We start from the raw sequence: 24,029 nt of genomic DNA, 5'->3' as shown, positions 1-24,029 counted from the left end.
CCCTGAGTAGAGGGTAGGTAAGCGCCAGGACTTATCAAGTGAGCAGAAGAGGAAGAGGCACCTGAACGCGGAATGAATGCAACAAACTCTCGCTGAAACACAGGAAGGAAGTTGCCAGGGGCAGGGGGCAGGGATGGGGCAAGCTGAACCCAGTATCTGTGTTAACCCTATGAGGCTGCCTCCTTCAGTGTCCAGTATCCACTCACCCTTCCTTCTGTACAGACACCCCCACCTACGGTTGGAGGAAAAAGGCCTTCATCTGGCTCCTCCTCCAGCAGCTACTTCCTCCAGGACCGCAAATGCTGCACTTGTTAGGAAGGCAGGAATGAAACCTCTGTGGCTCAGATGGTAAAGAATCCACCTGCAATGCAGGAGACATAAGAGACGGGTTTGATCCTTGGGTTGGGAAGATCCACTGGAGGAAATGGCACCTGGGAAATCCCATGGACAGTACCCTGGCGGGCTACAGTCTATTTCAATTCAGTACAGTCGCTTAGTCACGTCCCACTCCCTGCGACCCCATGGACTAGCACGCCAGGCCTCCCTGTCCATTGCCAACTCCCAGAGTTCACTCAAACTCATGTCCATCGAGTTGGTGATGCCATCCAACCATCTCATCCTCTGTCATCCCCTTCTCCTCCTGCCTTCAATCTTTCCCAGCATCAGGGTCTTTTCCAATGAGTCAGTTCTTCCCATCAGGTGGCCAAAGTATTGGAGCTTCAGCATCAGTCCTTCCAATGAATATTCAGGGCTGATCTCCTTTAGAATGGACTGGTTGGATCTCCTTGCAGTCCAAGGGACCCTCAAGAGTCTTCTCTAACACCACAGTTCAAAAGCATCAATTGTTTGGCACTCAGTTTTCTTTATAGTCCAACTTTCACATCCATACATGACTACTGGAAAAACCATAGCTTTGACTAGACGGACCTTTGTTGGCAAAGTAATGTCTCTGCTTTTTAATATGCTGTCTAGGTTGGTCATAACTTTTCTTCCAAGGAGCAAGCGTCTTTTAATTTCATGGCTTCAGTCACCATTTGCAGTGATTTTGGAGCCCCCAAAAATAAAGTCTGCCACTGTTTCCACTGTTTTCCCATCTATTTGCCATGAAGTGATGGGACTGGATGCCATGATCTTAGTTTTCTGCATGTTGAGCCTCAAGCCAACTTTTTCACTCTCCTCTTTCATCAAGAGGCTCTTTGGTTCCTCTTTGCTTTCTTCCATAAGGGTGGTGTCATCTGCATGTCTGAGGTTATTGATATTTTTCCCGGCAATCTTGATTCCAGCTTGTGCTTCCTCCAGGCCAGTGTTTCTCATGATGTACTCTGCATATAAGTTAAATAAACAGGGTGACAATATACAGCCTTGACATACTCCTTTCCCTATTTGGAACCAGTCTGTTGTTCCATGTCCAGTTCTAACTGTTACTTCCTGTCCTGCATACAGATTTCTCAAGAGGCAGGTCAGGTGGTCTGGTATTCCCATCTCTTTAAGAATTTTCCAGAGTTTGTTGTGGTCCATGGGGTCGCAAAGAGTCAGACATGACTGAGCGGCTGACCAACAATAACCGTCTGCACTCCTGTGGGGCTTTATTTAGGCTGCTGCTGCTAAGTCACTTCAGTCGTGTCCGACTCTGTGCGACCCCATAGACGGCAGCCCACCAGGCTCCCCAGTCCCTGGGATTCTCCAGGCAAGAACGCTGGAGTGGGTTGCCATTTCCTTCTCCAATACGTGAAAGTGAAAAGTGAAAGTGAAGTCGCTTAGTCGTGTCCTACTCTTCGCGACCCATGGACTGCAGCCTACTAGGCTCCTCCATCCATGGGATTTTCCAGGCAAGAGTACTGGAGTGGGGTGCCATCGCCTTCTCTGTTATTTAGGCTACAGGACTGCAATTAGCCTGCAATTGTCTGTCTTCCCTTTGTGAGGGACACAGTCCCCTAGCTTTCACCTCTGCCCCAATACCAAGTGTGACTAGCCTATCCTTGGCTCTCAGTGTGTTTGCCTGAGCTCCTCTCTCTGCTCCTGCTGGAAGCGGATCCATCCCTGGCCCCAGGGACTTTTCAGTCTAACAGAGGTTAGCTGCTTGAACACAAGGTTCAAATAACAAGGTACTAGGATGTATTGGGGGTAAGGGGGTGGAAAGGGCAGGTTAAGGCATGTTTTCCTGCACAAGCTGCAAAAATGACCCTTGCCAGAAGTGGTGGTGTTTGAAGAGTGGAGATGGGAAAAGGGAGGACACCCTGGGAGAAGGGGACCCATGGGTGGCAGGGAAAGCAGAGGTAAACACTCCATGCAGAGTAAAAGGAACCCTTCCTGCACACGTGGGCCCTGGGGGAGCTGGCTGACAGGCTTAATCTCATCTCTCATCTACTCCCCACAACACTGGGAACCAGACACCATAATCTCCATGAGGAAAGTGAACCTAGACAGGCCCAGCACGTTCCCAAGGTCTCACCTCCAGCAGGTGATGAGCCCTGGATGTGAACCCCAGCATCTCACACCAGAGCCCCTCTGGACCACCTTACAGCACACTGCCTCCCAGGATTCCTACTAAGTCCTTTTGGCTGGCTGCTGAGAAAAGTAGAAAGTCAGATTGAAAGAGAGGTCATGCATGTTCTTCCTTGTTGCTCAGTTGTGTCAGACTCGTTGCGACCCCATGGACTGCAGACCCTAGGCTTCCCTGTCCTTCAGTCTCCCAGAATCTGCTCAAACTCATGTCCATTGAGTCAGTGATGCTATCTAACTCTCTCATCCTCTGTCATTCCCTTCTCCTCCTGCCTTCAATCTTTCCCAGCATCAGGGTCAGTTCTTTGCATCAGGTGGCCAAAGCATTGGAGCTTCAGCTTCAGCATCAGTCCTTCCAACTAATATTCAGGACTGATTTCCTTTAAGATTGACTGCTTTGATCTCCTTGCAGTCCAAGGGACTCTCAAGAGTCTCCTCCACCTTGGCCCTATTCAACCACCTCCACCCTCCAGCATTTCAGGTGCACAGCAGTAGGAGGGTTTCCCACACGGACATGCCAAGGAACACTGCTCAGGAAGATACTGACATTCCCTCCAGAGGGAAACAAGCTCAGAAAATGTCACTCCCTATATCCCCCGCCGCTGCTTCACACGTCCATCAACATCCCAAAGAGATGTCCCTTCACTGTTTAACCCAGCACTCGCCACCGCCACCGTTTGCCCATCTCACTAGACCTGGCTTTAGTGCCTGCAGGGCAGTGCCCAGCCGTGTACTTGGGCTTGAACGTGAACTTCAGGGGAGCGTGGCAGGCCCGGTCGCCCTGGGGGGTTGCCTGCCTCTCCGCTGTTACCACCGACCCGACTGTGCCTGGCCTTTGGAAAAGTCTGGCATCATTTTCCTCACTTGCCTGAAAAGAAAAAAGAAGGTATAAACGCTTCCCTGGCCGGGTGTTGGGGCTTCCCTGATAGTTCAGTTGGTGAAGAATCCGCCTGCAATGCAAGAGACCCCGGTTCGATTTCTGGGTCGGAAACCCCGGTTCCATTCCTGGGTCGGGAAGATCCGCTGGAAAAGTGATAGGCTACCCACTCCAGTATTCTTGGGCTTCCCTTGTGGCTCAGCTGGTAGGGTGTTGAGAGGACTTAAATGAGTGAATCAAAGGTACTTTCCTTGTTTGACAGAGAACAGCCCCGAGCCTGCAAGTTCCGCTGCTGGTTTCGGGGAACTCGGGAGGAAAGACCTCGCTAAGCTCACGCCGGCTCAGTGGCTGCGCGGATGCCCGCGATCCTCCCCGTGGGCCCGAGGACGCGGACGCGGAGGACTTGGCCGCCGGCGGGCAGGGCGTCCCCTCAGGCCCGGCTCCGCGCGCGGGAGCGGCGGGCGGAGGAGGGGCCGCGGGGCCTGGCGCCTCCGCGCTTCCGGGGCAGCGGGCAGCCGAAGGCACTTCCCCCGGACGGGCGGACGGCCTCGGGCCGGAGCCCGCGCCCCGCACTGGTCGCACCAAGGCTGCGCCCGGCGCACCCAGGAGCAGGTGAGCGCTCGGAGCCCCACGGGCCGCGATGGGCGGGGAGAGCAGGGGGCGGGGCCGGCAGGACCCCCGCGGGCAGTGGAGACCCTCCTTAGGCCCGCGTCCGACCCAGTTAGCGGCCGATCCCCGGTCCCCGCTCCCGGACTTGCCCGTCCCCTCCCTGGGGCACCTCTGCCGGATTCGCTATCATTCCCTCTCCGCCCCTTCACCTGGCCGCCCGTAGCACTCACACGGCGGAAACGGGGTGAAAACGCCCTTGGAGAGCGCTGTCACCTTCTCTGTCGCCAAGAAGCTCGTGCAGAGAGTCCTTGACCCTGCGCAGCCTGGCTCGGTCAGGTGGCTTCCGTCTTGAACCTAGATTCTTTTCCCTCCAGTCTCCCCGCCTCTTTCTCTGCTCGCAGCCTCTCCTCTGATGGCCTTTTTGACAATGTTTCAGCAAGAGCAGGGCTTTACTTAAGGGTAAGGGTTTATGAGGGGGGATTCCTTCCACAGTCATTTCGTGAACCTAGGCCATGGGCTGCGCATCGTGTGACAGTACTCAGCGAGCAGAGTCGGAAACACACACACCCAGCCAAGTGCAGCTAAGAGACTGGAGGATTGGGTACACACTCATTGAGCTGACCCAGGGGCTACGGAGAGTCAGAAATGACCCACCATCAGAGGAAGTCACGGTCTAGTTAGTTTTAAAACCTTTTATAAAAATTGAAGTACAACCTACACAGAGAAAAGTGCCCGGATCTTAAGTGTACAGCGTACCTAGCGTTACTGCAGGATAAATGAAACATCACTCACACTCCAGATGCCCTTTTGGGGGAGATGTCTTCCAATCACTTTCACCTAAAGGTGACTGCTACCCTGGCTTTAACATCATAAATAATTTTATTTGGTTTTGAACTTTGGAAACTTAGGGTCATACTTCTGTACTTTTGTGTGTGATGCTTTGTGCTCAATATGTTGATTAACTCTTGTTGCATTTAGTGGTGGGGCTTCCCCGGTAGCTTAGCAGTGAAGAATCTGCCTCCAATGCAGGAAATGCGGGTTCGATCCCTGGGTCGGGAAGATCCCCTGGAGGAGGGCATGGCAACCCACTCCAGTATTCTTGGCTGGGAAATGCCATGGACAGAGGAGACTGGCAGGCTACAGTCCATGGGGTCGCAAAGAGTCAGATATGACGGAAGCAACTTAGTACACATGCATGCATTTATTGGTAGTTCATTTATTTTCATTGATGTGTAATTTTGAGCTGTATGGATAGACCCCAGTTTATTTCTACGTTCTACTGGATACATAGATTGATGGATACGGATTGTTTCCAGCGTGGGGTTGTTGTAAATAGTGCTGCTGAGGCTTTCTTATGGTTGTCTTTTGGTGAGCATGTGTAAGTGCTTCTGCTGAGTATATTCCTAGAAGTGGAATATAGCGCCAGTTTTTCAAAGTCCCTCTACCAGTTTACACTCCTACAGGCAGTGTATGAGTTCCTGTTTCTTCACGTGCTTACCAGTTCTTGATACTATCTGTCTTCTTCATTGTAGCCATCCTGCTGAGTGAAGGGGAAATCGGGTTGCACTGAGGTTTAATTTGCATTTTTTCTGATGACTAATAAGTTGTGCATCTTTTCATGTCTGCTGGGCATTTGGATATCCTTTTGTGAAGCGTCTGTTCAATTGTGCCGCCTGTTTTTCCAATACGTTATTTCTTTTTTCCTTACCAGTTTGTAAGAGTTCCTAAATATTATGGATATGAAACATATTGGATATGTGATATTTTCTGTCTCAGGAGATTGCTTTTTCACTCTCTTGATGATGTCTTTTGAAGAAAGAAGTTCTTCAATTTAACATTGTCCAGTTTATCATTTTTTCCCTTATGGTTCTATTATTTATGTCCAGTTTTTTTCTTTTTTCTTTTTTAATTGTTACCTATTGGGGACACAGGGAGTGTGCGAAATGGGTGAAGGTGGTCAAAAGGTATAAACTTCCAGTTATAAAATAAAGAAGTTCTGGGATGTAGTGAACAGCATGGTGACTATAGTTAATAATACTGTATTTGAAAGTTTTAAGGCAGTAGTACTTGAAAGTTTTGAGGACAAGAAAAAAATTGTAAGTATATAGTAATAGATGCTAACTAGACTTATTGTGATGATCATTTCTAAATATCTAAATAAATTGAATCATTATGTTGTTCACCTAAACTAGTACAATGTTAGATGTCAATTATATCTCAGTTTTTAAAAATCAGGAAAATAATCATAGTCAGGAAGATAATCGCCTATATTTTCTTCTAAAAGCTTTGTTGGGATTCTCATGTTTATCTACTATCGATTTGAAATTACTTTTTTAGTATGTTGGAGTATGTGGGTCAAGATTCATTTGGTTCTACAAGGTGGTCTAAATTGGCCCAGACCACCTTTCCCACTGTACTGCAGTGTCAGCTCTGTTATAAACCAAGAGCGTATATAGATGTGGGTCTGTTTCTCAACACCCTATTCTTCCATTTGTCTGTCCTTGTATACGAATATTATTGTGCCTTAATTACTGTTGTTTTATACTGTCTTTATTACACTGGTAGTGGAAGTCCTCTTTAAAAATTTTAGGTTTTATTTTTATATCTGACCTCCCCACCCCCAAGCCTTTTTCAAAAATACATAAAAAGCAATCATTTTGAAAGCTCACAAGGAAACTAATGTATAAAAGCATAATTTATAAACTGTATCCATCATTAAATTCATTGCTACCACAGTCTATATTACATTCAATGCCTGCATATTTACATGAGACCTATGGCAAAACACATAAAAAGTAAATTCACATCATTTTAGTTTAAAAGGACCTTTAGGATATAGTTTTAAAACAAAGGGAGTTTTTTAAAACTTAGGAACTGTATTCCAAAGATCAGTTTGCTACATTTGACAAAATATAGCAACACATTAAAATACTTCCCATTCATGTTTGGTCAGTAAGATATATTCCTATGTGACTGAAATACAGCTAAGGTTTTAGATTTTAACAACCAGAGTCATAATGCTTTTGATTTATAATTTAGGGAGTTCCCTGGTACATTGACTAGTGGTTAGGATTCATCACTGTCAACTGCTATGGCCCAGATTCCATCCCTGGTCTGGGAACTGAGATCTCACAGGCTGTACAGTCAAAATATAAAAAAATAAAATAGCGGCCGCTTCTATACACACATGCACACACACACACATATGAAAAATTTGACTTGCTATTTATTTATTTTTGGCTATGCTGGGTCTTCTTTGCTGTGCGGGCTTTCTCTAGTTGTGACAAGCAAGGGCTCCTCTCTAGTTGCAGTGCGTGGGCTTCTCACTGCAGTAGCTTCTCCCCTTATGGAGTATGGAGGTGCTTGGGCTTCAGTAGTTGTGGCCTGTGGGCTTGGTAGTTGTAGCTCCGGGGCTCTAGGGCACAGGCTCAGTAGTTGTGGCGAACAGGCTTAGTTGCTTCTTAGCTTGTGGGATCTTCCCAGACCAGGGACTGGACCCGAGTCTCCTGCATTGGCAGGCAGATTCTTTACCACTGAGCCACCAGGGAAGCCCTTGACATGTTTGGTGGTGGTTTAGTCACTAAGTCATGTCCAACTCTTGCGATCCCATGGACTGTCGCCCGCCAATCTCCTCTGTCCATGGGATTTTCCAGGCAAGAATACTGGAGTGGGTTGCCATTTCCTTCTCCAGGGGATCTTCCTGACCCAGGAATTGAACCCCGGTCTCCTTCATTGCAGGCAGATTCTTTACCGACTGAGCTATGTTTAAAAGTCTTCAAAATTTACAAAATGTAGTGCTGAAAGCATTTGTACTTTGTTATATATTCAGCAAAAAGATTTAGTTTAATATAGATTATAAGACTTCAGTTAATTACCCAGAGTTCTATGACTATTTTCTGCCTGCTAGAGTCCCATCTTAAATCTGACTTTATAGCGAAATTAGTAGTTTGAAATTTATTTCACAAAATCAATCCCAAGATTTGCTGGGCACTTTTCAATTATTCCACTGCTTATATACATCGAGACAAGTGGTTCCTTGTGTCAGAATTACCTGTAGAGCTCTTAAAAACTACAAATTTGCAGGCTCCACTTTATTGAATAAGAATTTCCAGAGGTAGCTACTTTTAAATTAACTTAATTATTTGTTATTTCTGGCTGTGCTGGGTCTTCATTGGTGCACACAGGCTTTCTCTAGTTGCAGTGTGTGGTGACCACTCTCTAGTTTCGGTTCATGGGCTTCTCGTTTCTGTGGCTTCTCTTATTGCCGAACACCAGCTTTAGGGTGCACAGGCTTCAGTGCTTGGAGCATATGGACTCAGCTGCCCCGCAGCATGTGGGATCTTCCTGCAGAGGAGATCGAACCCATGTCCCCTGCATTGGCAGGCAGATTCTTAACCACTGGACTACCAGAGAAGTCTGGTAGCTATATTTTTTTAAAGTTTTCTCGGTGATAATGACATGCAGCTTTGTTTGGGAACCACTGCTGCAGCCCACTAGACCAATCTTTAGGTGCATCATCATCCTGGAGTATTTGGGGGTTTCTTGTTAGTATTTGTGTGTGTGTGTGTTTTGTTTTGTTGGCTTTGTGTGTGTGTGTGTGTGTGATTTCAGTTTTTTTGCTTGGTTGGTTTTTGTTTGTTTTGCCGCAATATGCGGCTTGCGGGATCTTAGTTCTCCAGCCAGGAATTGAAACCAAGGCCCCAGCATTGAGAGTACTGAGTCCCAACCACTGTACTGCCAGAGAATTCCTAGGGGTACTTGTTTAAAAACCAGGTTCCCAAGTCTTCCTCCCAGAGATATGATTCAGTGGATTTGGGGTTGGGCATAGGAACTGGCATTTTTAAACTCTTCCTTGTGCTTGGTCCCTGTGTTCACTTTAGTGATGCATGACGAATTACTACAAATTTAGCAGCTAAACCAACACCCGTCTGTTACCTCAAAGTTTCTGTGGATCAAGGGCCGGGGAAAGGCTTGCCTGAGTCTTCTGCTGGGGTCTTACCCAGCCGCAGTCCAGGTGTTAGCTAGGGCTGCGGTGCCATCAGAGACGCAAATGGGAAAAGAACCACTAATAAGCCCCCTCAGGTTATTTGTTGGCAGAATTCATCTCCTTGAAGTTGTAGGACTGAGGTCAGTTTCTTGCTGGCTGTTAGCGGGATACCACTCTTGGCTTCTCAAGGCTGCCTGAAGTTCCTTGACACCTGACTCTCTCATGACATAGGAAACTCCCAAGTTAGCAAAGGAGTCTTTTTCCAGTCTGATAAGATGGACTTTTACACCCACTCCCATGCACACACATACATCTGTATTAATACAAAATATCCGTATATTGTGTATTATCTATTCATCAATAGGTATTCATTATACCTAGTGATACATACATGCAGTATGTATATTTGCTATTATATATAAATTATACATAATATAAATATCTTTATATTGTTTATAAATATATGTATATAAATATTTACACACAATATAAGTATCTAAATATTTATATATACATCTTATATAGCAAATATACATACTATATGTATGTATCAATAAGTATAAATGTATATACACACATGATCATGTTACTAATTATATGATATATATATGTATGTAGGATGAGATGGCTGGATGGCATCATTGACTCGATGGACGTGAGTCTCAGTGAACTCCGGGAGTTGGTGATGGACAGGGAGGCCTGGCGTGCTGCGATTCATGGGGTCGCAAAGAGTCGGACACGACTGAGTGACTGAACTGATACATTTATAAACATATGCTTGCACACACACACGCACCATATGCATAGTAACGTAGTAGGTGAGTGACATACTACAACCTTCGCCATACCCTGTTGTAAGAAGTTATATGTCCTGTCCGTGCTCACAGTTGTGAACACTGGGGCCACCTTAGTGTCCTTACCTATGTCTGTCAAGCTATTAACAGTTAATTCCAGCACTTTAAAAAAAATACTGATTTTGACTGCGTCAGGTCTTAAGTTGCAGCACGCAGGATCTTTAGTTGTAGCATTCAGTGAACTCTTATGTGGGATCTAGTTCCCTGACCAGGGATCAAACCTGGGCCCCCTGCATTGGAAGCGGGGAGTCTTAGCCACTGGACCACCAAGAAAGTCCCATAATTTCAGCACTTTAAGGGACATTGTCCTGCAAGTTCTAATGAATCCTGTCCTGACAAGCATTTCAGCAAGTGTTTGAGCCTTTGAAACCAATGTTCTTAATTTTGAAGTCAAAGATCAGATGAAGTGTAGATGATACTATATCCATCAAAGAAGTGAAAAACTCCCTCGAACAGTTTAGACCTTTAAGCAGACCAGTTTTTAGCACTTAGAGTCAATGCTGTCTCTATTCAGTAGCCTCACATGCAATCAAAAATTGTGTATTACTTTCCCATTGCTTCTGTAACAAAGTACCACAAACAGTGGATTCGTACTGAACACATTTATTATCTTATAGATGCTGTGCATCCCTTCTGGAGTTGCTAGGGAGGAATCCAGGTCTTTGCCTTTTCCGACTTCTGGAGGGTGCCGCGTTCCTGCTGATAGCCCCACGTTGGCAGAATTCATCTCCTTGAAGAGGCGCCCCACAGGACCCCGACCTCTGCTTCTGCTGTCACATCTCCTCTCACTCTGACCCTTCTAACTCTTCTAAGACCTCTGTGATTACACTGGCCCACCTAGATAATCCAGGCTCATCTTCCTATCTCCAGACCCTTAATATCATCTGCAAAGTCTGCTTCTTCCAAGTAAGGTAGCTTATTTTCACCCAGGATTAGGATGTGGATGTCTTTGGGGGACCACTGTGCCATCTTCCACAGATAATATTTCCTGTTTAACAGAAATGGAATATGAATTGGATAAGATACATAATCATATATCTTCATAGGTTTCAGTACATTCCCTATACAATAGGTACTGGAGACCAGTTAGATATTGAATAATACTTAATACACTTTGGGTTTTATTCAGTGGAGCTTTATAGTATTTACCTCACATTCTAAGTTCTTCTTATAATATTGAAAAAGTATTCTAATAACACTGACAGTAACATGCTACTATTTTTGGTTTTGTTTTGAAGAAGCTCTTTACTAATTTTCTATCAAGTTTTTGTAATTATCTACAAAGTAGGTATTTAGGTCTATATCCTTCTACTTGATGAACTGTTTAAAGGAACAGGGAAAAGTGACTACAGAACAAATCAGAGACTAGACAGAGCGAGTGATGAGAACTTGCAGTTGGAGATTTGGGTTCACTAGCTTTTTGTCTGCCTGACAAGTATGTCTTCTACATCTAATACCAGACTATTACTAAAGCCTGTCAAGATTAAAGCATATCTGAGTGATCGCTCCACAACCTCGGCCGCACAAGAACTGAAAAGAAACAAGGAAAATGCAGTAGGGTTTTAGATTCTGGGAAACAGACAGTGTACACAGTTAATGGAACTGATCTTCATTCTTGCTCAATTTTCCTTTGTCAAAGATGCTGTTTCCTGTGTTTGAACTTTTCCATAACGTCAGTCACTAGGGCCTATACCAGTCCACTTCCAGTGGCTATTGGGCAATTGGACTTCTTCTTAAACAAACAATGAAAAAACACAGCTACCAAAAATCAGCATTAGTGTCAAAAGGGTAAGTAATTTGAGAAACTGAGAAACTGAATCTTAAATCTACATTGGTTAAGTATACTAAAGTTTTATGTCAATTTTGAACCTTTAAGCTGTCATAAAAATATCAAATCAGTCTCCAGTTTGTGTGTCAAAGTCAAATAATGAATTTTCAAATTAAAACACAATTGAAAAAATGTTTAAGATAAAAAGTAAGTAGCATTGTGTCTACTACTGGGGGGCTGGTTGCGGGGAGCAGGGCAGGGAGCGGAAGGACATCTTGAATGGTTGAAATGAAGATGTCAAGAGACAGCAACTCCTAGACTTCCTTGGTGGTCCAGTGGTTAGGACTCCCCACTTCCAATGTAGGGGGCCTGGGTTCGATCCCTGGTCGGGGAACAAGAGCCCATGTGCCGCAACTAAGACCTGGTACAGGCAAATTAAAGCAAAAAAAACCCCCAACAACTCCCAAATCTAACAGTGGTTACTAGGCACTGCCTCAGCCTCTCCACTTAGGGGGTCTGAAATCCAAAGAATATTAGGTAGGAAAAGAAACACACATCTTTGTTAATGTTCCCATCTTCGTGTCCTTTTGGCTGGCTTCGCAGCTGTCTGCTTTGCTCTTTCAAACATGCCTCTTCCCAAGCCCATCCCAACTCCTCCTGCCCCCGGACACCTGCCCCGCCCTCTGCTGCTGCAGTTCAAGTTCTCTTTTTGAACTTTTATGTTTTCATGAATCATCAGTACCTCTTGTCTTCTCTCCGTCAGCTTGGCATAAGGGTGTTCAGCATTTAGCCGAATGAAACATGTTTGTCCAACGTTGAAAGACTTTCTTCAACTTTTGAAAACTCTTTATCTCAGTGTGTCTATTCAGACATATCCTTTCTCTGTGGCTTCCTGGGGCAGTGGGCGGGGGAGAGGGCGGGGTAGGGTTGTCTTGACCTCTGCAGATCCATCAAATAGTGAGACAGCAGTCCTTGCTCTAGTGCCCAGTCCTCTACCAACCCTTCATCTCCAGAAGCCACTAGATCGCAGTGACTCTGTTTCAGATCAGGTGGGCTCTGCTCCACACAGTATCCTCCCAGAAGCCTAAGCAGAAAGAGTCTCCGCCATCAGGGACGTTAGGTCATTGTGGTGGGAAAAGAACACAGCAAGTTGCCATCTGAGGTAGTCTTGGTCCTTTGCATTTCCATATAAATGTTGATGCCTTTTGACAATCCCTTCCCTCCACCTCCAAAAAGTAAACCAATAACCTTCTGGAATTTGGAAAAACATTGACTATATCCCTCCAGTATCTGGCTTGTTTTATTTTTTAAAATATTTGCTGCGTTGGGTCTTCGTTTCATCATACAGGGTCTTTCGTTACGGCATGTGGACTCTCTAGTTGCGGCTCTTGGGCTTAGTAAGTCTGTGGCATATAGGATCTTAGTTCCTCCACCAGGGATTGCACCCAGGTCCCCTGCATTGCAAGGTGGATTCTTAACCACTGGACCACCAGGGAAGTCCCTGGATTGTTTTATTTTTTCATTTATTTATTATTTTCTCTATTTGTGAAGAGCAGGTGCTGGGGCTTCTCTGCGGTGGCTTCTCTGGTTGTGGAGCACTGGCAGGCTCTAGAGTGCGCAGGCTTCAGTAATTGCGATTTTTGGGTTCTAGAACACAAGCTCAACAGCTGTGGCAAACGGGCGTAATTGCCCCAGGCATATGGAATCCTCCCGGACCAGGGATCAAACCCGTGTCTCCTGCATTGGCAGGCAGATTCTTTACCACTCAGCTACCAGAGTAATTTTTTTCCTGAGCATTCTATACCATGCACTTTACGTAAATCATCTCATGTAGTCTTCACAATAATGCTGAGCAGGCTGTAGTATTTCACAGATGGAAAAACTAAAGTTTTGCAAGAGTAAGTAGTTTACCAGAGGCCACAGTTCATAAGAGATCTAGGAACTCTGCCTGCAGAGTCTGTAAACTCTACCACTTTGTGCAGCTGAGGGAGAGAGGGAGGGAGAAAAGGTTGGATGGCTGGGGGGCAGATGGAGGGAGTTATTTGGGGAAAGGCAGGCTTGGAGGAAAAGTTTTCCAAGGTTTCTTACATGAGCTGGCTTTCTACTGCAAAATATCTGTTTAGCTTGACACATAATTATTTGTTCAAGTAGCAACAGACCTTCTTCTCTGATTTCAGCATTTACACAAGAAGTTCCTACAACGAGGTGCTTGCCAGTTGCCCTTCCCCAGATCCCGAATGCAACCCTGGCCAGGTGGCGCAGAGGACAGTCACTCTGCTGGTCATGCTGAGCTCATACTCTGTAAGTCTGATCACTACACAGATTGGGGTTTCACTAGAAACCAGCTCTAATCCCAGTGGTGGCTGACCCTAATCCCATAAGGGACCCATTTAGAGACTGAGCCTCTGTCAGGCACCCAGAGAGAAAGAACTCCCAGAGCCCATGCCCAGAGACTGGGAGTAAGGTAGGTCCAGCTTTTGTGACCTGCTCTCTCTGTCTCTTGTAGAATGGCTGTTCCATGAGGTCAAGACTGGGGCCCCTCCCTTCTCCCACTTTACCAATGCCTGGTCTCATGGGGTTAGTTTGGACCCCACCACGATGGCATCATCAACCTCCTCCCCGGCTCCTGGCTCCAGGTCCAAGAAGCCTCTGGGCAAGATGGCTGGTGAGTAGACACAGACTCCTAATTCCAGGAGGCTGCCTGGCCCCCAAACACAGGCCCTGAAGAGATTCAAAGGAGGCTGATGGTCAGGGGGAGTGGTCCTGTCTTGACCTCAGTGCCCAGGTCTCTGTGGGGAATGAGGAGGTGTGCCTCTGGGAGCCTTCAATCATTTTGGCTCACTGGTCTCCCAGGTGTGCTCAGCTAATCGTCCCAGCCTGGAAACCACCATGCTGAGTACTTAACTTGCTGTCTCTTGTCATCTAAATCACTCAGAATCATTCAGAGGAAGGAGATAAGCAGAGCAGAGAGAGAGGACAAGTCCACTTCCAGAATACCAGACTTTCTGTCCTGATCAAAAGCTGGAGAGGCTGAGTTGAAATCATTTGGAGTACTCAACAATATGCCAGATATGGCATTATTTCCTCTAACCTTCAACAACCGGAGAAGGCAATGGCAAGCCACTCCAGTACTCTTGCCTAGAAAATCCCATGGATGGAGGAACCTGGTAGGCTGCATTCCATGGGGTCGCTACGAGTCGGTCGCGACTGAGTGACTTCACTTTCGCTTTTCACTTTCATGCAATGGAGAAGGAAATGGCAACCCACTCCAGTGTTCTTGCCTGGAGAATCCCAGGGACGGCAGAGCCTGGTGGGCTGCTGTCTATGGGGTCTCACAGAGTCGGACACAACTGAAGCGACTTAGCAGCAGCAGCAGCAGCCTTCAACAACAACTGAAATGAACCCATTTTCCAGATAAGGAAGTGGAAACATTGACTGGCTTGTTTAAAGCCATCCAGAAAGCAAGCGGTCCACAATCAAATCTGTGGGGCCCTCCAAAGTATGGTTTGGAATCAATCAGTGCTAAGGTCTTCAGGAGTTCTGACAGTGACCTCCTTCCACATTTCCATTTTCCCCATTTGGCAGGAAGCTAGGATTTCTCAGGGCTTCCCAAGTGGCGCTAGTGGAAAGAACCTGCCTGCCAATGTGGGAGACATAAGAGATGTGAGTTCGATCCCTGGGTTGGGAAGATCCCCTGGAGGAGGATATGGCAACCTACTCCAGTATTCTTGTCTGGAGAATCCCATGGACAGAGGAGCTAGTGGGCTACAGTCCACAGGGTCGTGGAGTGGGATATGATTGAGGAGACTTAGCATGCATGTACCTAGCGTGTAGGATTTCTCATGGCCAAACAGGTGCCAATCCCTGCCTCTCTTTTGCTCCCCTTAATCTAAATCCACCTCCCCTGAGTGCTAAAAGTGGGTTTGGGGACTAACTGACATTTACCAGCTTAATACAATTCTGCTTACAGACTCACAGATGGTTGACTAGTCATCTCGTGGGACGTTCTGGTTAGGATGAGTGTATCAGAAACCAAAGGGTGTGGAGCAGGCAAAGCTGTCTTTCCTAACCAGGCTGGTAAAACAGCTAGAGTTGTTGTTGTTTCTCATATTGTTATACCAAAGATTTTTTTTTAATTATTGAGGTATAACTGACATACTCGACTCCATTAGTTTCAGATGTACAACATAATGATCCAGCATTTGTATACATTGCAAGATAATCGTGACACTAAGTCTAGTTAACTTAGACTTAGTTAACTAGTTAACTAAGTTAACTCTAGTTAACATCCATTACCTTACAGTTCCTTCTTGTGATGAGAACTTTTAAGATCTACTCTCTTAGTAACTTTCAAATATGCAGTACAGTAGGAAAAGCAGGTATTACGTCTCCGCTGACTTATAAAACTGCCAGGCTTATTTATTTATTTTGGCTGCTCTGGGTCTTTGTTGCTGTGTGTGGGCTTTCTCTAGCTGCAGTGCACAGGCTTTTCATTGCGGTAACTTCCCTTGTAGAGGAGCTTGGGCCCTAGGGCACGTGGGCACCAGTAGTTTCTGCTCGCGGGCTCTGGAGTGAGCGCTGGAGCTTAGTTCCCCGGAGGCACATGGAATCTTCCTGGACCAGGGATGAAACCTGTGTCCCTTGCATTGGCAGGCGGATTCTCAACCATTGGGCCACCCGGGAAGTTCAAACAACCAGTTTTTATGTATTTCCCAAACCTTTAAAGACAAGGGGAAGTTTGGGGCAAGTCCTGAGGGATGGACACAGTACACAGAACAGCTGGTGTGAGAAGCTGGGCAGGGGAGACGGACTGGGGTCCCTCCTGAGGTGACTCTTCTCCGGTGGGGTCGGGAGGAAGCCCCTTCTGAGAACTCCAAGCCTAAGCAATGCCTCTCTCCACTGCAGACTGGTTCAGGCAGGCCCTGGCGAGGAAGCCCACGAAGATGCGCGTCTCCCCAGAAAGCGCCCTCAGTGACGTTTCACACCCGAGCTCACCGGACAGCCCCCCATCCCTGGGCTCCAGCTCAGAGGTGTCTCCCATCCCTGCACCGTCGCACGGGAGCGCTGACGGTGGCGGCGGCAGCGGCAACAGCGGCAACAGCAGCGGCGGCCGCTGGAGCAAGGACTATGATGTGTGCGTGTGCCACAGCGAGGAGGACCTGGCGGCCGCCCAGGAGCTGGTCTCCTACCTGGAGGGCGGTGCCGCCAGCCTGCGCTGCTTCTTGCAGCTTCGCGACGCCACCCCAGGTGGCGCCATCGTGTCCGAGCTGTGCCACGCGCTGAGCAGCAGCCACTGCCGCGTGCTGCTCATTACCCCCGGCTTCCTCCGGGACCCGTGGTGCAGGTACCAGATGCTGCAGGCGCTGAGCGAGGCCCCCGGGGCCGAGGGCCGCACCATCCCCCTGATGTCCGGCCTCAGCAGAGCCGCCTACCCCGCCGAGCTCCGATACATGTACTTCGTGGACGGCCGCGGTCCCGAAGGTGGCTTCCGCCAAGTCAAGGAGGCTGTCATGCGGTGTAAGCTTTGGGGAAGGGCTTGCTCTACCTGGGCTTTTAGGAGACACCCAGTGTTGTCTAGTATGGGCTTCACTCTATTTTATCTTTTTAGGAAAATATTTGTCTGCTCAGCATCTTTTAGCTGGCGGGGATCTTCCTTGAAGTGTGAAGGCTCTTTCAGTTGTCACCTGAGAACTCTTAGTTGCAGGGAAGCAGGATCTAGTTCCCTGACCAGGGATGGAACAACCAGTCTCCCCTCCGCCCTGCATTGGGAGCACAGAGTCTTAACCGCTGGACCACCAGGAAAGTCCCTAGGCTTCACTTGATTGCACTTGGCAAATACTGTGATTTTTTTTTTTTTTTTTTTTACAAACAGAAGGTTTGTGGCAACCTTTCCTGGTCAGATGATAATTAGCATTTTTTTTTCTTTTTTAGCACTATGTATTTTTAAATTAGGGCTTCCCTGGTGGCTCAGATGGTAAAGAATCTGCCTGCAATGCAGGAGACCCGGATTTGATCCCTGGGTGGGGAAGATCCCCTGGAGTAGGAAATGGCAACCCACTGCAGTATTCTGGTCTGGAGAATTCCATGGACAGAGGAGCCTGGTGGACTACAGTCCATGGGGTCACAAAGAGTCAGATACGACTGAGCAGTTGTTTCTATTCCTATTTTTTAATTAAGGCATGTACATTTTTTTAAATCAACTTTTTATTGAAGTATATTTGATTTACAATGTTGTGTTAATTTCTGCTCTACAGCAAAGTGATTCGGTTATACATATTTTTTTAATCTTCTTTTCCATTATGGTTAATCACAGGATATTGAATATAGTTCTCTGTGAAGGTATGTACATTGTTTTTAAAAACATCATGCTTTTGAACACTTAATAGACTACAGGAGAGTATAAACATAACTTTTACATGCACTGGGAAGCCAAAGAATTTGTGACTCACTTGACTGCAATATTGGCTTTATTATGGTGGTCTGTAACTGAACCTGCAGTGTTTCTGAGGTCTACCTGTAGTTCAGGATACAGGCTTTGGAAAAGACTGTGTTACCTGGGTGAGTTACTTAACTGCTCTGTGCCTGGGTTTTCTCATTGGTTGAATGAGAATTATATTATATACCTAAATAAGTATGTACACTAAGTAGGTATTCAGGATACTGCCTGCCACATGTAAAATATTTGTAACAGGCAAGGCCTAGCACATGTCAAGTCCTCAATAAATATTAGCCATTATCATCATTATTGGGACTTCCTGGGTGGCTTAGTGGGTAAAGAATTAGCCTGCAATGCAGGAGTCACGGGTTGGATCCCTGGGTCGGAAAGATCCCCTGGAGGAGAAAATATCAACCCACTCCAGTATTCTTGCCTGGGAAATCCCATGGACAGAGGAGTCTGGTGGGCTACAGTCCATGCGGTCGCAAAGAGTTGGACATGACTGAGTGACTGAACATACACACACATACACATCATCATTACTAGTATTAATAGTATTAGATTTCTCTCATTGAGGTCAGGTTGGCCTCAAGAGCTAGGAATGTCCACCAAGAGCCAGGAACATGCCAGGAGGGACCCTGGTTTAGTATTGGTTTAGTAAAGCAAACAGGTGCAAAATAATAGGAAAGGATTGCCCATGATAAGCATATCCAGGGAGGGGCAATATGTAACAGTGGGTTTGGAAAGTAAAATATAGATTAAAAAGCAGTGGAGGCAGGGAGCTATTTGGGAAACAGAGATGTTGCGATCTGAGGATGGTGACAAGCCCTGTGCCTCTTGGATCTCTTTCAGACCTGCAGACCCTTGGCTGATGCTTGATCCATCACCACAGCACCCAGAAAGTTGGAGCAAAGTGGGAAATGGAGTTAGAGGGCCCAGGGCCTGGGATTTCAGCAGACACACTGAGTTGTAAGGAGTGAGTTTGCAGGACACTGTATATGACCCAGGGATCAGACTGTCTGTGGCCTCCATATCCGTGGGCTCTCAGGAAGGACCCAGGGAAGTTGGGGAGTCCCCCCAGGAAGGCCTGGCGAGGCTGGGGACTCCCCCAGGAAGGCCTGGGGAGATTGGGGACTTCCCCAAGAAGGCCTGGGGAGACTGGGGATCCCCCAGGAAGGCCTGGAAGAGCCAGAAAGTGGAGGTTGGAGGAAGTGCTGATACCAAGATATGGCCCACGTGATGCCGCCTGTGTGACTGGACATGAAGCCTGGCAGGTCGTGTCTGTGTCTTCATCCCCTGGAATCGGGCACTGGTGTTGAGGTGCATTCCTCTTGAAGAGGTGGCTCACCTGAGTAAGGAGCTGGAATCCTGGACCACTTGCCTCAGCTGCGTGGTTTTCCGCGGTGCCGGGGGAAGCCCTGAGCAGGCGTCAGGAGAAAGCAACAGGTATGGTGTCTTTCACACTCACACTCCTGCCGGGGTCTCCCTGTGACGTCGTTCACATCTGAAAGGCACGAGGAAGATGCCCTCAGCACTGCTGTTTGTTTCCACTGCACACCTGTCATTCGAGACCCACACCTAGAGACCATTCAGAAGAGACAGGAGAGAGCAGGGAGCAGGTGGGGCAAAGAGAAGGGAAACTCAGACCTTTTAGCTGGGGTCAAAAGCCCACTCATCGATGCACCGACATGCGGGCTTCATCAGGGGTCTGGCCAGAACTCATGCTTTCTCATGCAGAGAGCTCCTCACCTCTGCACTCAGAGGGATCAGCATATTCCTCTGGAGGATGGTATGTTTTCAATAAAACTTGTTGTTGAGCTGAAATGAACTTATTATTTCCCTGATGTATACTTTTGTGTCTCTTCATCCACTCCCCACCCCAACATCTCCTTTTACTGAAAAAATATATACACATATATATTTTTTTAAAAACTGAGATATAATTGACATATATTAGTTTCAAGTGTACATGATTTGCTATCTGCATATATGAGAAAACCTTTAATTACAAATTATCTTATTATATATGAAAGGACTAAAGAATAATGTCGTACACTCACGTACTCTACACCCAGCTTAGAAACAAACTCTCACAAGCCCTTAATTATATTCTCCTTCCTTCTCCTACTAGAAGTAACCACTACCCTAAATTTTGAATGTTATCACTCTTAGCTTTTCTCTAGAAATTTATTACGTATGTATGCATCCCTGACAGCATACTTTTACATGGTTTTGTATTGTAAATAAGCGGTGTTATGTTTACAGATTATGCAAATTCCTTCCTTTGGCCATATGTTTGTAAGATGTATCCACGTTGATGCATGGAGCTCCAGTACATTCACTTTCATCCCATTATGTAAATATACCACTGTTTAGCTGCACATTCTTCTACAAATGGACACTGGGTTGTTTCAGTTTTTTTTTTTTTTAATTGAAAACAATAAGCCTGTGAGCATTTTTATTCTTGTATATGTTTTCCAGGGCAAGATCTAGGATGTAACCTAGATGGGGAATAGTTAAGAGTAATGGTCTTGGTAGAAGATATGAAATTTTCCTCCAAGTTGATTCTGCCAATTTCTGTTCCTACCCTGTGTGTGTAAGAGTTGCCACTTTTTCATGTTCTTGCTAACAGTTAGAATTATCAGATTTTTTTATTTTTATTTTTTGCTACACTACACAGCTTTTGGGGTCTTACTTCCCTGACTGGGGATTGAACCCAGGCTCTGGCAGTGAAAGCGCTAAGTCCTAAACACTAGACTGCTAGGGAATTACTTAGAATTATCAGTTTTTTAGAGCTTCTCTAGTAGCTCAGATAGTAAAGCGTCCGTCTGCAATGCAGGAGACCAGGGTTCAATCCCTGGGTTGGAAAGATCCCCCTGGAGAAGGCAATAGCAACCCACTCCAGTATTCTTGCCTGAAGAATTCCATGGACAGAGGAGCCTGGTGGGGGACAGTCCACAGAGTCACAAAGAGTCAGACACAACTGAGTGACTAACACATACACACACGTCAGTTTTTAAAGTGTGTGTGAATTTGGTGGGTGAATACTGGTATCCTATTGTCATAATATTCTTTCTTCTCTTTTGCCTTTATTATAAAAAATATACACTAAAAGGAAGGCGGCAATTTGACAAATCCCTGCATACCTATCACCCAGCTTCAACAATTACCAGCTCAGAGATAAGCTTTTATTAACAATAACCCTACCCATAAGTCACCTCCAGATCCTTTGAAGCAAAACCCAGGTGTTATTTTATTTCTAAATATTTAAGTATGTCTCTCTAAATTATTAGAAGTTTTTAAAAAAAAATATGACCACAGTATAACAGTATCTTTTAAAGAAGTTTTATTTTTTAATGTAAACACTTCTATTTGTAGTTTGCGCTTTCTGTGTCTTCTTTGGGAAATCTTCCCTACTCTTGTATTTTCTTATGGAAGTAGCTACATTTGGTTCTTTAATCCAGCTGGATGTTTGGATGTTTGTTCGGGTTTGTTTTTGTTGCTCTCGATTTGTAAGTCAGAGAGCCGTTTCCCCCCCATTTGAATAGCCATTCTTTGCTGGCGCCCATCCTCCCCCACTGACTGTGCTGTCTCTGGTGTCTTTGTCATGTATCACACGCCTAGGTTCTCCAGGCTCCTTCCTTCATCTTCATGTACCCTGTGTGAGTGGCACCCTGGCTTACTTACCGCGGTTGTTAGTAAACCTCGATAATTTACAGTAAGCTCTTCCCACTTCCTTTATTCCTCAGAATCACTTCAACCCTCCCTGTTCCTTTATTCCTTCATATAAATTGTTTATTCCATGTGTCAGATTCCAGGAATGGGCCAATTAGTATTTTTATTGGACTTACATTGAGTTGAGAGATTAATGTGGAAAGAATAGATGTTTTAATACTTTATAAAAATGTTATGACTCCATTTCTTTGTCTTTAAATGTATGTCAATAAACTTTGTATAAATCTTTTCCATATTGGTCAGTCACATTTTTTATGAGATTTATTCCTTAGCATGTCATATTTTCTGTTGCTAGTGTAAAAGGTATTTTTATTTATTTTGTGCTGCAAAAAGCTTTACTTTTTCCATTTGGTCCAAAGCTTGAGACAGGGCTCCAGGATGTTAAAAAGCTGCCTAGTGGCTATAGAGAGGGGCTTCAGGCAGAAGCCCTGATGTTAGGGTGGTTCCTAAAAGGCCCCTGGGCTCCAGAGGGTCCTAGTCTTGCTTGAGGGTGAGCCTTTTGAAGAGATATTCATCCAGTCCTGCCTGGGGACCAGCCAGACTGTGAAGGTTGGTTGGGTGGTCACCTGTTTTCTTGATGAGTTTCACCTCCTTATCTAGGAAGTGGGTCTCCAGGAAGTCACAGATGTGGGGGTCTGCACGGGCAGAACGCAGGCCATGCAGATCCAAAATGGCCTGTTTTAGGTTCGTCTCCAGGAGAAGGGCAGCTTCAATAGCGTCCTGGCTTTTACCCCACTCCTCTTGAGACGGCTTCTGCACCTCCAGGAAGAGGGTCCAGCTGCTGCACTGGCTTGGCATTTTCAAGAGATGCTTGAGGGCCCTTGTGCTTCTCCATGGCCAATTTGCAAAAGAAGTGGCCCACACCCTCCAGAGCCACAATGTTGCGGTCCAAATAGAAGCCCAGAGAGAGGTAGGTGTAGAAGGCCTGCAGTGTAAGTGACTGACAGCGGCCACCACCTCAGTGGAATAATTCTGACCAATCTGGGAGCTCATGGTTAATCTGTAATAAGGAGTTAAGCTCCCCAAAATGGTTGTGGCTGCTCCTGGTGATAGTGGACAGCTGAGTGACTGATTCTGAAGGCTCCACTGGTGGTCGGAGGCTGGAGCGAGGGGCATCCCTGGGTCTGTTCCGTCCAAGCACTGTTGAAGCAAGAGAGGGATCCACTGCAGAGGGAACTACAAGTTATTTTTAACTTATACTTTTTATGTGTTACTGGTGAGCTTCCCTGGTGATTCTGCCTGCTGATGCAGGAGACACAGGTTTGATCCCTCGGTGGGAAAGATCCCCTGGAGAAGGGAATGGCTACCCACTCCAGTATTCTTGCCTAGAAAATCCCATGGACAGAGGAGCCTGGAGGGCTACAGTCCACGGGGTTGCAAACAGTCGGACACAACGCAGCGACTAAACAACAAGAGGTGAAGACTACAAAACTGGCTGAAATAGATTTTTCAGTTTGAGTTCCTGGATCATGTAGGCAGTATGAATCTGAATTCTAAACCTGAATGGAAACTGACCAGTGATTACAAGTTTTCAGGATTTTTGTTTTTCCCCCTTCTCTCCAGAGCCAGATGTTGACGCAGATAAGTTTCCTAAACATCTTGTTTCCTCCAGTGGGACAGCTTTTAAAAAAATTTTTAGGTAGTTGGCCTTTTATTGAGGTGGTGGCCCCTTAGAGATGTTGCAGAGAAATTATAAATACAATTTTTACATGGCAGTCTCTCTAGCCCTCCTGTTTAGAGACCTGCTGCCTTCTCTTTTCCCTCAGCACCGGTCTCCACGAGGGCGGGCCAGCACAAGGGGATCAAGGACAAGTAACCTCGAATTAAAACGCTGGATGGGAGGAGGTCCCAGGAATCCGAGCCCCTAGGCTCCTTAGCGCCAGAAGAGCCCCCATCTCCGGGCCCGAAGCACGTCGGGAGTTGTAGTCGCCACTTCTGTCGGGGTGGGAGGAGCTTGTGAGGTTTGCGCAGGCGCACACCTCCCGCCCGGCAGCATGGCGGAGCTAGCCCATCAGCAGAGCAAGAGAAAGCGCGAACTGGACGCCGAGGAGGCGGAGGCATCCAGCACAGAGGGAGAGGAAGCGGGCGTTGGGAATGGTACTTCTGCCCCTGTCCGCTTACCTTTCTCCGGCTTTAGGGTGAAAAAAGTGCTGAGGGAGTCTGCGCGGGACAAAATCATTTTCCTGCACGGGAAGGTACCAATAGGCAGTTCTGGGGAGGGGATACGGAAGGGGTGACCCAATCGTCGCCTCGGAGGCGGA

At 46.4% G+C, this 24,029-nt stretch overlaps 2 protein-coding genes and 2 long non-coding RNA genes across 14 annotated transcripts in view; 2 read left to right on the top strand and 2 right to left on the bottom strand.

Annotated features, from left to right (window-relative positions):
- Positions 1-73: 73 nt before the first annotated feature.
- Positions 74-4,354, bottom strand: LOC147342236 (uncharacterized). Its single transcript, XR_015157571.1, has 4 exons — positions 4,219-4,354; positions 3,198-3,370; positions 2,453-2,565; positions 74-1,322 (listed from the first exon to the last, which is right to left on the bottom strand). It is a non-coding gene; the product is annotated as an uncharacterized LOC147342236 (long non-coding RNA).
- Positions 3,613-21,997, top strand: TIRAP (TIR domain containing adaptor protein). Of its 8 annotated transcripts, XM_086383761.1 has the most exons (8): positions 3,893-3,991; positions 9,594-9,793; positions 10,447-10,740; positions 11,469-11,617; positions 13,775-13,898; positions 14,104-14,262; positions 16,503-17,114; positions 18,886-21,997. In XM_086383761.1, exons 6-8 carry the CDS (start codon positions 14,196-14,198, stop codon positions 18,903-18,905), a joined length of 699 nt encoding a protein of 232 aa, XP_086239887.1. In that variant the 5' UTR covers positions 3,893-3,991; positions 9,594-9,793; positions 10,447-10,740; positions 11,469-11,617; positions 13,775-13,898; positions 14,104-14,195; the 3' UTR covers positions 18,906-21,997. The 8 variants fall into 8 exon arrangements, with proteins under 8 accessions (XP_086239884.1, XP_086239886.1, XP_086239889.1 ...); XM_086383763.1 differs by lacking the exon at positions 9,594-9,793 and having other exon boundaries at positions 3,873-3,991; XM_086383764.1 differs by lacking the exons at positions 9,594-9,793; positions 10,447-10,740 and having other exon boundaries at positions 3,873-3,991.
- LOC147342234 (uncharacterized) lies at positions 17,747-24,017 on the bottom strand. The gene is made up of 2 exons (XR_015157566.1): positions 23,890-24,017; positions 17,747-19,537 (listed from the first exon to the last, which is right to left on the bottom strand). It is a non-coding gene; the product is annotated as an uncharacterized LOC147342234 (long non-coding RNA).
- Positions 23,742-24,029, top strand: part of DCPS (decapping enzyme, scavenger) — a 41,407-nt gene continuing 41,119 nt past the window's right edge. For 2 of the 4 annotated variants that reach the window (XM_086383755.1, XM_086383757.1), the window contains exon 1: positions 23,742-23,865. In XM_086383755.1, the coding sequence (XP_086239881.1) occupies positions 23,863-23,865 (3 nt within the window). In that variant the 5' untranslated portion in view covers positions 23,742-23,862. Of the gene's footprint in view, positions 23,964-24,029 lie in introns of all 4 variants that reach the window. The other 2 variants (XM_086383753.1, XM_086383756.1) reach the window with 1 other exon arrangement.

The sequence above is a fragment of the Bos grunniens genome, chromosome 29 (genome assembly GCF_055505025.1).
Source record: "Bos grunniens cultivar Pamir isolate PY7600 chromosome 29, Bosgru_T2T1.0, whole genome shotgun sequence".
Taxonomy (NCBI): Eukaryota; Metazoa; Chordata; class Mammalia; order Artiodactyla; family Bovidae; genus Bos; species Bos grunniens.
This window is presented reverse-complemented; position numbering and strand designations above follow the sequence as displayed.